Source organism: Chiloscyllium punctatum, chromosome 7, assembly GCF_047496795.1.
Source record: "Chiloscyllium punctatum isolate Juve2018m chromosome 7, sChiPun1.3, whole genome shotgun sequence".
NCBI classification, from domain to species: Eukaryota; Metazoa; Chordata; class Chondrichthyes; order Orectolobiformes; family Hemiscylliidae; genus Chiloscyllium; species Chiloscyllium punctatum.
The window spans coordinates 103028451-103040586 of record NC_092745.1 but is presented as its reverse complement, the minus strand read 5'-3'; the positions used below and the strand labels follow the sequence as shown (position 1 = coordinate 103040586).

Sequence of the window (12136 nt, the reverse complement as noted above, 5' to 3'; positions counted from 1 at the left end):
CCTGAAAGACACATTTTTCATGCTGCGTCTAAAAGAGTTAATTCTTATCACATCAGAATATAAAGTGGAAATGATTACATTGTTTTTACTCTGCTCTTTTTTCAGATTGGTAGCCCAGGTCCCGGTACATATGGAAAGGGTGGGATTCCTACTGCAGTCTTGGAGGAGAAAGCAAAGATGTCTTTTGGGTCACAAGGAATAATGGATTCAAAATCTGCAAAGAGCCGAACACTTGATGCATTGGTAAGGATATCATTCTGTTGTATTCCTTTAAAGAATCACAGGTCATAGAGTCATAGAGATGTACAGCATGAAAACAGACCCTTCGGTCCAACCCATCCATGCTGACCAGATATCCCAACTCAATCTAGTTCCACCTGCCAGCACCCAATCCATTTCCCTCCAAACCCTTCCTATTCATATACCCATCCAAATGCCTCTTAAATGTTGCAATTGTACCAGCCTCCACCACATCCTCTGGCAGCTCATTCCATACACGTACCACCCTCTGTATGAAAACGTTGCCCCTTAGGTCTCTTTTCTATCTTTTCCCTCTCACCCTAAACCTATGCCCTCTAGTTCTGGACTCCCTGACCCCAGGGAAAAGACTTTGTCTATTTATCCTATCCATGCCCCTCATAATTTTGTAAACCTCTACAAGGTCACCCCTCAGTCTCCGACACTTCAGGGAAAACAGCCCCAGCCCGTTCAGCCTCTCGCTGTCGCTCAGATCCTCCAACCCTGGCAACATCCTTGTCAATCTTTTCTGAACCCTTTCAAGTTTCACAACATCTTTCCGATAGGAAGGAGACCAGAATTGCATGCAATATTCCAACAGTGGCCTAACCAATGCCCTGTACAGCCGCAACATGATCTCCCAACTCCTGTACTCAATACTCTGACCAATAAAGGAAAGGATACCAAATGCCTTCTTCATGATCCTATCTACCTGCGACTCCACTTTCAAGGAACTATGAACCTGCACTCCAAGGTCTCTTTGTTCAGCAACACTCCCTAGGACCTTACCATTAAGTGTATAAGTCCTGCTAAGATTTGCTTTCCCAAAATCAGCACCTCGCATTTATCTGAATTAAACTCCATCTGCTGCTTCTCAGCCCATTGGCCCATCTGGTCCAGACCCTGTTGTAGTCTGAGGTAACCCTGTCCACTACACCTCCAATTTTGGTGTCATCTGCAAACTTACTAACTGTACCTCTTATGCTCGCATCCAAATCATTTATTTAAATGACAAAAAGTAGAGGACCGAACACTGATCCTTGTGGCACTCCACTGGTCTGTTTGCAGTTATAAGTTGCCTTTCATGTAAAAAGGTTTCTCAAGGCACTTTACACATATATGGCTGTCAAAAAATGTTTCAACTAAATAAGCATTTCACAATTTCCTTTAGATTACAGTGTGACTATACTGTGGCTTAAGCTGGTATATTTTGTCTTTTTTTATTGTTGAAGAGACGTTTTAAGGCAGGGTGGTGAGCAGTCTAGCAGACCCACTAAACAGTTTGTGAGGTCTTGGGTTTTTTCTTAAAGTTGGAACAATAGAAACAACCTGAATGGGTGTGGGCAAGCTCTCACAGAACCAGAATTTTTTTAGTTTTTAGTTTGCAGTAGTTGCTGCTCAGATCTTAAAGTGGAAGCTATTTTTTCTCTCTCTTGGTAACAGCCATAACCTGTGTGTTCTCTTCCTGCTGCTGGAGTTGCACATGAGACAATCTGTTTTCTAAATTTGCTTTTTGCCAAGAGTATGTTTATGGGATGTTACTATATTGGAAGATTAATTAGTAATAATTACTGCATCTATTATTCTGTTAACTTTTTCAATAGAGTTAATTCCCTTTTTTTGTTGTGGTTTAATGTTAGTGGATGAATAAAGTGTGTTTTGCTTTAAATCCAGTAGTTTGACCAATCAAATTGCATCTGGAATGCAACATCTTACTTTCACCTTTAAAAAAGAACAGTTACCGTCCATCTTCTGAATATTTTGAGGGGGTTGGTCTGTTCCATAACAGCATCAAAATGAAGAAAAAAAAACAAAGGATCAAATGTATATCTACTTTGATTCATCCAAGATAACCTTTTGTTTCATTGCTTATGCAGTAACCCGGTGAAGTGGATTGTGCACCAATTGTAGAACCTATCAATTTTCATTATGTTGATTTCAATGGAAATTAAAAAAACAATGAATAGAAGATCAACAACAAAAAGTGAAAATTGCCTCTTTTTTGCATTGAGTATCTGGAATCAAAAACTCACTAACGTATGAAATTTATAAGCCTAGTAATGACTGTTGCCATTATTAGTTGAAAATAATGTTTCTATGATTTCCCTTGTCTACTATTTTAACAAGATCTATCCTGTTGTAAATACTGCCATCAAAATCTAAATCATAGGCAAAAGAATGTTTAATGAACACTTCTACACTAACGTCAACAACAGTGATTTTCAAACTAATCTCAGATTATGTCCTTCAATTTAGAAATATACCTCATACTTTTCCAGGGTTGTGACTTGGCACCAAATACATATGATCTTGGGAACAGCATAGATAAATTACTGACACGGGTCGTCAGTAAACGTGGCCCCTATGATCTCTTTACGGGTGAAAGGAGTGATCGGATAAAAACTGGGCATCTTGCAACGGTATGTATGTACAATAGTCAGATTTATGGCAAATTCACAACTTTATTTTTTACTTAAACTTTAGGTCAGCTTTTAGATACCTTCAATGATCTCCAGACAATGAAGCATTGAGTGCTGCATTATATGAAGTCTGAATTTGATAGCTCCTGTTAATGGGTTGGAAATGATTAGTACACGGAGTCACAATGCTAGAATAAAGAGGCTGAAGGACAATCGTAACTATTTTTTTCCTTGTGCTTTATTTGCATTAATATAAACGTATAGGCATCAAATGAACAGTTCACTAACTTGTCCTTCTGAATTTAGGGGCTTGGTCATTGATCTGGTCTGCGAATAAGATCAGGAGTGTGGGAATTGTGAGAGGTGAGGGAGTAGAGATGGGGTAGTGGTAGCCTGCAGTTTCATTGTGATGGTAGGAGAAGCATTATTTCAACATTGAAATAAGCCCTCTGTTATTCCTATCTTCAGTCCATCACCAATTTAGCAACAGTCAAAAAAAATCTGCAAATCAATTGTAGTCTGTTCCTCTATTAAATTAGCTTTTATTGGATCCATTTTATGTTTAAATTTTGGGCTCTAAGTGTCAATCCATCTATGCTGATGGCATGAAAAATGTCTATTCCTCCATGGGTTTTCAGAATAATGCAATAATGTTGTCTCAGTCTCTGCTTCCCAGTGCACATCATAAAACTGGCTATAACCTTGCCTTCGTTGTTACTAACTTTGGGTAGACTTATACAATAAAAGAAAATGGGAAATTTTCCTCTGGTGGAAATATACACTGGAACAGATATTTCACACACAGTACAGACCTGTTGTCAGTTTAAATGAAATTTCTTACACAACTCATCAGTTTGGTTGGGATGGGTAAGGTAGGGCACGTAATCTGATCAACTGTTCCCTATTTAATAATAGCTTGCAGCATCTTAAAGAATAGAATGAGTGGGCAACATTCCAGTGAAGCAAGAGGCAGGATGATATTAACCACACATTACCTTGGAGGTCTGTGTGCCAGGAAGGAGCCTCTGATGGGTGACAGTGCCAGATAAAACTAGCCAGTAAAAATGGCAGGAGTTAGCAGAGCATAGAAATACTACAAACATTCTACTAAGATCCTGTCTGCAATGCGATAACGTAATGACTTCAAGAGAACTTCATTACCTTTCCCGTGCTTCTCTTCTTGGACAGTGGTGAGGCTACATGTCAATTGGTAAAAACAACAATGACTGCAGATGCTGGAAACCAGATTCTGGATTAGTGGTGCTGGAACAGCACAGCAGTTCAGGCAGCATCCAAGGAGCTTCGAAATCGACGTTCCGGGCAAAAGCCCTTCATCAGGAATAAAGGCAATGAGCCTGAAGCGTAGAGAGATAAGCAAGAGGAGGGTGGGGGTGGGGAGAAAGTAGCATAGAGTACAATGGGTGAGTGGGGGAGGGGATAAAGTTGATAGGTCAGGGAGGAGAGGGTGGAGTGGATAGGTGAAAAAGGAGATAGGCAGGTAGGACAAGTCCGGACAAGTCATGGGGACAGTGTTGAGCTGGAAGTTTAGAACTAAGGTGAGGTGGGGGGAAGGGGAAATGAGGAAACTGTTGAAGTCTACATTGATGTCCTGGGGTTGAAGTGTTCCAAGGCAGAAGATGAGGCGTTCTTCCTCCAGGCGTCTGGTGGTGAGGGAGTGGCGGTGAAGGAGACCCAGGACCTCCATGTCCTTGGCAGAGTGGGAGGGGAAGTTGAAATGTTGGGCCACGGGCTGGTGTGGTTGATTGGTGCGCGTATCCAGGAGATGTTCCCTAAAGCACTCTGCTAGGAGGCGCCCAGTCTCCCCAATGTAGAGGAGACCGCATCAGGAATAACAGATACAATAAATGATATTAGTAGATGTGCAAGTAAAACTTTGATGGATGTGGAAGGCTCTTTTAGGGCCTTGGATAGAGGTGAGGGAGGAGTTGTGGGCGCAGGTTTTACAGTTCCTGCGGTTGCAGGGGAAAGTGCCAGGATGGGAGGGTGGGTTGCAGTGGGGCGTGGACCTGACCAGGTAGTCACGGAGGGAACAGTCTTTGCAGAAGGCGGAAAGGGGTGGAGAGGGAAATGTATCCCTGGTGGTGGGGTCTGTTTGGAGGTGGGGGAAATGTCGGTGGATGATTTGGTTTATGTGAAGGTTGTTAGGGTGGAAGGTGAGCACCAGGGGTGTTCTGTCCTTGTTACGGTTGGAGGGGTGGGGTCTGAGGGCGGAGGTGCGGGATGTAGACGAGATGCGTTGGAGGGCATCTTTAACCACGTGGGAAGGGAAATTGCAGTTTCTAAAGAAGGAGGCCATCTGGTGTGTTCTGTGGTGGAACTGGTCCTCCTGGGAACAGATCCAGCGGAGACGGAGGAATTGGGAATACGGGATGGCATTTTTGCAAGAGGTAGGGTGGGAAGCGGTGTAATCCAGGTAGCTGTGGGAGTCGGTGGGTTTGTAAAAAATGTCAGTGTCAAGTCAGTCATCATTAATGGAGAGGGAGAGGTCCAGGAAGGGGAGGGAGGTGTCAGAGTTGGTCCAGGTAAATTTAAGGTCAGGGTGGAATGTGTTGGTGAAGTTGATGAATTGCTCAACCTCCTCGCAGAAGCACGAGGTGGCGCCAATGCAATCATCAATGTAGCGGAGGAAGAGGTGGGGAGTGGTGCCGATGTAATTATGGAAGATCAACTGTTCTACGTAGCCAACAAAGAGACGGGCATAGCTGGGGCCCATACGTGTGCCCATGGCTACCCCTTTGGTCTGGAGGAAGTGGGAGGATTCAAAGGAGAAATTGTTAAGGGTGAGGACCAGTTCGGCCAAACGAATGAGAGTGTCGGTGGAAGGGTACTGTTGGGGACATCTGTAGAGGAAAAAACAGAGGGCTTGGAGGCCCTGGTCATGGCGGATGGAGGTGTAGAGGGATTGGATATCCATGGTGAAGATGAGGCGTTGGGGCCGGGGAAACGGAAGTCTTGGAGGAGGTGGAGGGCGTGGGTGGTGTCTCGAGTGTATGTGGGGAGTTCCTGGACTAGGGGGGATAGGACAGTGTTGAGGTAGGTAGAGATGAGTTCAGTGGGGCAGGAGCATGCTGAGACAATGGGTCGGCCAGGGTGGTCAGGCTTGTGGATCTTGGGAAGGAGGTAGAACCGGGCAGTGCGGGGTTCCCGGACTATGAGATTGAAAGCTGTGGGTGGGAGATCCCCTGAGGCGATGAGGTTCTGTATGGTCTGGGAGATGATGGTTTGGTGATGGGGGGTGGGGTCATGGTCGAGGGGGCAGTAGGAAGAGGAGTCAATTGGACAAGTGCACACCCAATCCTATCCCTCAAGATGCTCACACTCATTACTGCACCAAGAAAGACAAGGGCAGCTCGTTCATGGGAACATCAGAACCTCCAAGCTTGTTTCTAAATCACACACCATCCTGGCTTGGAACTATATCACTGTTCCTTCATTGTCATTGGGTCGAAATTCCTTCCTAACAACTAAAGTATTGTGGAAATAAGCCATAATTTCTGTCATATTCTGCAAAATGCATTGACTATTAATCAATTTGCAGCCCATGCATAAATATAAACATATTCAAAAGTACACAAACCATGCAAGTTTTAACTTTCACTACAACAGGAAAGATCTGAAACAAATGATGGAAAGAAACTTTCTCTCTTTTTAAGGATCCACTGAATCTCTATCCTGGAATGTATAAAACCGAGTCATTCATTGATGATCTTTTAAGTTCAGCAAAGAAACAGCATGGAAAGTTCGGTACGGTTGAGCAGTACCCATTTCCCCCAGTAGAGAGAATATTCTACACTGGACTGAATATATTTCGACCACAAGTTGTAAGTCTCCAGGGCTCCACTTTAATACATTTCTCCTGAAAATCAGTTGGTGTTTACTTTGTTGTGTTTCACTTGCTGTGGTGATGATTCTCTTCATTTCTATTTGTTCTTATGTGATTCAATAGGGTAAGGATACATTTTATGATGTGAAGCAACTTTCCAAACCAGAAAATCGAAAACCGCCTCCCTTTCTGTCATCCACAAGCCGGGGTGGTCGTGTGCCTGTCAAATTGCTCACTTTTAACCCAGTAAGTGTGAGACTTACTTTTAACCCAGTAAGTTGGATGTCAGATTGAATGACCCACAGTGAGTGTTGTCTACAACATCTAAGGTGCTGCCCAAAGTGAACTGGATATACCCAATTGTGATTTTATATGTCGCCAGGAAATGTTAAAGGTCGAATTTATGATTAAAGAGAGGTACACAGGTCTCAGACATATTTCAGACTATGGGGATAGCATACCTTTATTTTGAAGAGTTTAATGTGTCAAAATAAGTGACATTTTCAACAAGAATGCAGGAAAGTTGTTTGAGCTATGCTTACGAAAATGAGGTTTCCTGTAGGAGATGAGAGCCTAGCCATATGATGGGAAGCTTGTTTTATTAGTGGACTAATTATTGATATTGTTTTGTCACAGAACAATGTTGGTGTAGGTCGCTATGACCCTGGTAAATATGATCCAAAACCAGCAAAAGTCTGCCAGTCACCTTTCAAATCCAAGACTCAACGTTATCTCAGCAACATAGAAAGGGACAAGTTCCTGCTGTAAGTTTACATCCATTGAATTGAGCTCGTTATAAAGAATTTAACTTGCACTTGGTCTTATGTATTTGTTACTCATGGTCAAGTTAAACTAGATCATTTTATGTCACTGACCTATGCTATGACATTAGTACCTTTTTTAAAAGTTTTTTTTTAATCCAGAAGAGCTCTCAACAGTTTATTTTTCCCCATTACCAAATCACTTGCGTTTTTTTTTGCCCTATAACTAATACCAGTAAAGTCAATCTATTTCTACTTGCTGAGAAAATTATGAAAATGTGATCAGTTGTGATTTCCTTGATGTAATGAGTCCAGACGTGGTCATGATCTGCATTCCCAAATTAAAACACTTGGGCTTTCTCAGCTTGAGTTAATTGAGAGGAGAAAGTGGCATCGTTGGGATGTCATTGGACCAGTATCCAGAGACCCAGGTAAATGCTCTGGAGACATGGCAACTGGTGGCATATAAAACCAGTAAGCTCAACACCACCTTGATCTGCACCCCAATCACCATCTTCCAATATCATTCCCTACACCACTAATGCACATACTGCGATATCCACCATCTACAAGCTGCAGTGCAGGAACCTCTCGAAAGTGCCTTCCAAACTTGTGTCCATTACCTCCTGGAAGGATAAAGGCAGAAGAGAGGAGATTAACTTTGGTCAAACTGTAGCTCAATGGAAAAAAGATCAGAAAGAGTTGGCTGGTTGTATCTGCTTGGTCACATTGTAGCTATCCAAAGACCTTGATCCACAGCTGGCAGTTTAAGGTTGTAGCTGATGTCTTCTTTTGGAAATGCTGCTGTGGAAACTAAACTCTTCCTTGAAAAGTTCGATGTCTGCTTACAGGAATGTAGATGCGGCAAAGTCATGAAAGCGGTGTAGACCGGACCTGTGCATCGAGATCATGCAGAATCACTTGGGAACGCCTGGAAAATCAAACTTTCCAATAGGCAATATCCCATGTCTGGGGTCCTCCAGAAAACTTAGGAGAATTCAGAGAGTTCTAACTTACTTAAACATAGTAGCTATTCAGAAAAGGGTAGAGGATCAAAACCTCATCCAATTCCTGGGTAATTATTTTACAGACTAATTACTTAACACTGATTCTACAAACCACCTATATCATCCCCTGATTCAACAGTCTGATAGCCCCCATGACCAGACCCACCATTCACCCTACCCCAACTTGACCCTGATAGACTTGATATCGAGCACCCATTGACTGCCTGACCTGACCCAAGCCTGCTGGACCCTGACATCTTCCCATGCTATTGACTGACTCAATTTAACCCTTCAACCACTACGATTCATGGTTCAAATCTGCTGGACCTTTGGGACCTTTAACTCCTAAAATTTGGCAGCAAATGTGATCAGAAAAGGAATGAGTCTTGGCCTGCAAGGTAAATGGTTGATTTCAAAACGTATTACCATTGGCCAATTCGGTTCTAATGGTAATCAGGATATCTGGGCTAATAAAACTCAGCAGACACATTGATGGAAATGTAAAGAGAGCAGAAGCTTCTTCTCCCAGCTGTTCTGCTGCAATGTGCCCTTGGCAACACACACAAAGCTTGGCTAGTCTCATGACTTATCACTAACTGCCATCAGAAGTTCAAAAACTCATTGGATATTCGAGAAGTTATCTTTAATTTGCTCATGTCGGCACAGTCTTCTGAAGAAATTTAACATCTTCTGTCGAAGTAATTAACTTTGGAATAGTTCAGTTTTCAGCGAGTGAAGATTGTGAATACCTGAATTTTGATAAAGCAGGAAGAAAGTGGTTTACACATTTCACTTCAGTGAATCAGGAAAGATTGATAATCTTGAACAGGTGTGAAGTATCTTTATTCTATAACAATTCCCCTTTTCTTTCTTTAGGGAGCGTCTGGGATCTGGAAAAAGATCAGATCAAGATTGAAAACAAATTTTAAGCCTTAACCTATATGAATAAATATCTCAGCAGATTTACTAAAAAGTACTTTCACAATAAATGAAACACAAAATTATGCTGCATTTCATTCAAAGGTAGCTTGTTTGAAACATTTTATTGAAACATACAAGATTTGCAGTGGATTTGATAGGATATATTTGGAAAGGTTGTTTCCCCTTACAGGACAGTCTAGAAACAGAGGGCATAATCTTAGAGTAAGGGGTTGCCCATTCAATACAGAGATGAGGAGGATATTTTTCCTCTCATTGGGTAGTAAATCCGTCAACTTACTTGAGGGTGGATCACATGTATATTCACGGCTGTGATAGATTTTTAAATAGTGAGGGAATTGAGGGCTATGGAGATAAGGCAGAAAAATGAACTAATTGAATGAAAGAGCAGAATTGATGGCCCAAATGGCCCACTACTTCTTCTACACCATACAATTTTATGACGTTTCTTGGATTTTATATTTGAGTAACTCATGAGATAAATAACTTGAAAGTGAATTGTGAATTGGCTCAATCTCGCCCTCCTATAACTGTTTCCTTGTTAATTTGACAGTTTAGACAAATCTTTCACTGTAAAGACTGACACAAAATAGCTACTCAAGGCTTTGGCTGTTTCAGCATTACCCAATATTAATTCCCCTTTCTCATCCTGCAAGGGACCTTCGTCCACTTCAGCCACCCTTTTCCATGTTATGTATTTATAAAAATGTTTCCTACCTGTTTTTATATTCTGTGCTAGTTTGCGTTCATAATCTATCTTTCTTTATTGCTTGCTTCGTGGTTTTCTTGTCGCTTTTTAAAGTTTTCCCAATCTTCCTGTTTCCCAGTATTCTTGGCTGTTTTGTAAGCCTGAGCTTTTAGTTGGATCCTTCCTTCATTTCCTTGATTATCCAAGGCTGGCTCTTTCTCCCCTTGCTATCCTTGTTTTTGACTGTGCTTGTTACATCCTCAAAGAACTCCAGTAAATTTGTCAAATACGACCTTCCCTTCCTGAATCCATGTTGAATCTGCCTGATGGAACCCTTTCCATCCAGATGTCTCACTATTTCTTCTTTAATGATAGCCTCCAGCATTTTCCTGACTAGTTATTAAGTTAACTGGCCTATAGTTAGCTGCCTTTTGCCTATACCCTTATTTAAACAGCAGCATGACATTCACTGTTTTCCAGTGACCAGAATGTACTTTTCTTGAAAAGTGTCTGCTTGAAAAGCACAGTGAAAAATCTCTTTGAAAGTCGTTCATTGTTCTTCAACTGTTCCACCATATAACTTGCAAGCCCAGTCTAATTTAGTCACGCCATCCTAATCCCTTTATGGTTAAGCATAACACCCTGGTTTTCGAAGATACTGTTTGTATCTGAAACTCGATCATACAATGATCACTCTTTCCGAGAGGATTCTTAACTACGAGATCATTAATTTTACCTGTCTCATTGCACAGTACCAGATCTAAGACTCCAAGCTCTCTCGTAGGTTCAGTAACATGCTGTTCAAGAAAGTAATCGCGGTCACGAACAGCTAAGTTTCTGGTATTGAGACTGGCTCTAATGCAAAGAGGGGTATGTCGGGTTCCAAGAGATCAATTATGTTAGGGGATTCTCTAGTCTGAGGTACAGACAGGCAATTCTGTGGCCAGCAACGAAAATTCAGAATGGTGTGTGCCTTCCCTGGTGCCAGGATCAAGGATATCTTAGAGAGGGTGCAGAATGTTCTCAATGGGGAGAGGGGCCAGCAAGAGGTCATTGTCCACATTGGAACCATTGACATAGGAAGGGAAAAGGTTGATATTCTGAAGGGTGATTACAGATTTAGGCAGGAATTTAAAAAGGAGGTTCTCAAAAGTAGCAAATTCTGGAATACTCCCAGTGCTACGAGCTAGTGAGGGCAGGAATAGGAGGATAGAGCAGATGAATGCATGACTTAGGAGCTGGTGTATGGGAGAAGGATTCACATTTTTGGATCATTGGAATCTCTTTTGGGATAGAAGTGACCTGTACAAGAAGGACGGATTGCACCGAAATTGGAAGGGGACTAATATACTGACAGGGAGATTTGCTAGAGCTGCTTGGGAGGATTTAAACTAGTAAGGTCGGGGGTGGGACCCAGGGAGATAGTGAGTAGAGATCAACCTGAGACTGGTACAGTTGAGAAAGAAGAGAGTCAAACAGTCAGGACAGGCAGGGACGAGGTAGGACTAATAAATTAAACTGCATTTATTTCAAGGCAAGGGGCCTAACGGGGAAGGCAGATGAAGTCAGGGCATGGTTAGGAACATGGGACCGGGATGTCATAGCAATTACAGAAACATGGCTCAGGGATGGGAAGGACTGGCAGCTTAATGATTCAGGATACAAATGCTACAGAAAGGATAGAAAGGGAGGCAAGAGAGGAGGTGAGTGGCGTTTTTGATAAGGGATAGCATTACAGCTGTGCTGAGGGTGGATATTCCTGGAAATACATCCAGGGAAGTTATTTGGGTGGAATTGAGAAATAAGAAAGGGATGATCACCTTATTGGGATTGTACTATAGCCCCCCTAATAGTCAGAGGGAAATTGAGAAACAAACTTGTAAGAAGATCTCAGCTATCTGTAAGAATAATAGGGTGGTTATGGTAGGGGATTATAACTTTCCAAACATAGACTGAAACTGCCATAGTGTTAAGGGTTTAGATAGAGAGGAATTTGTTAAGTGTGTACAAGAACATTTTCTGATTCAGTATGTGCATGTATCTACTAGAGAAGGTGTAAAAGTTGACCTACTCCTGGGAAATAAGGCAGGGCAGGTAACTGAGGTGTCAGTGGGGGAGCACTTTGGGGCCAGCGACCATAATTCCATTAGATTTAAAATAGTGATGAAAAAGAATAGCCCAGATCTAACAGTTGATGTTCTAAATTGGAGAAAGGCTAATTTTGATGGTATTAGGCAAGA

At 42.1% G+C, this 12136-nt stretch overlaps 1 protein-coding gene across 1 annotated transcript in view; it reads left to right on the top strand.

Annotated features, from left to right (window-relative positions):
* Window positions 1-9273, top strand: part of LOC140479479 (ciliary microtubule-associated protein 2-like) — a 38229-nt gene extending 28956 nt beyond the window's left edge. Inside the window, exons 5-10 of the mRNA XM_072573313.1 lie at window positions 106-243; window positions 2517-2657; window positions 6332-6499; window positions 6625-6747; window positions 7138-7265; window positions 9146-9273. Coding sequence (XP_072429414.1) covers window positions 106-243; window positions 2517-2657; window positions 6332-6499; window positions 6625-6747; window positions 7138-7265; window positions 9146-9185 — 738 coding nt within the window. The 3' untranslated portion in view covers window positions 9186-9273. The remainder of the gene's footprint in view (window positions 1-105; window positions 244-2516; window positions 2658-6331; window positions 6500-6624; window positions 6748-7137; window positions 7266-9145) is intronic.
* Window positions 9274-12136: the final 2863 nt, after the last annotated feature.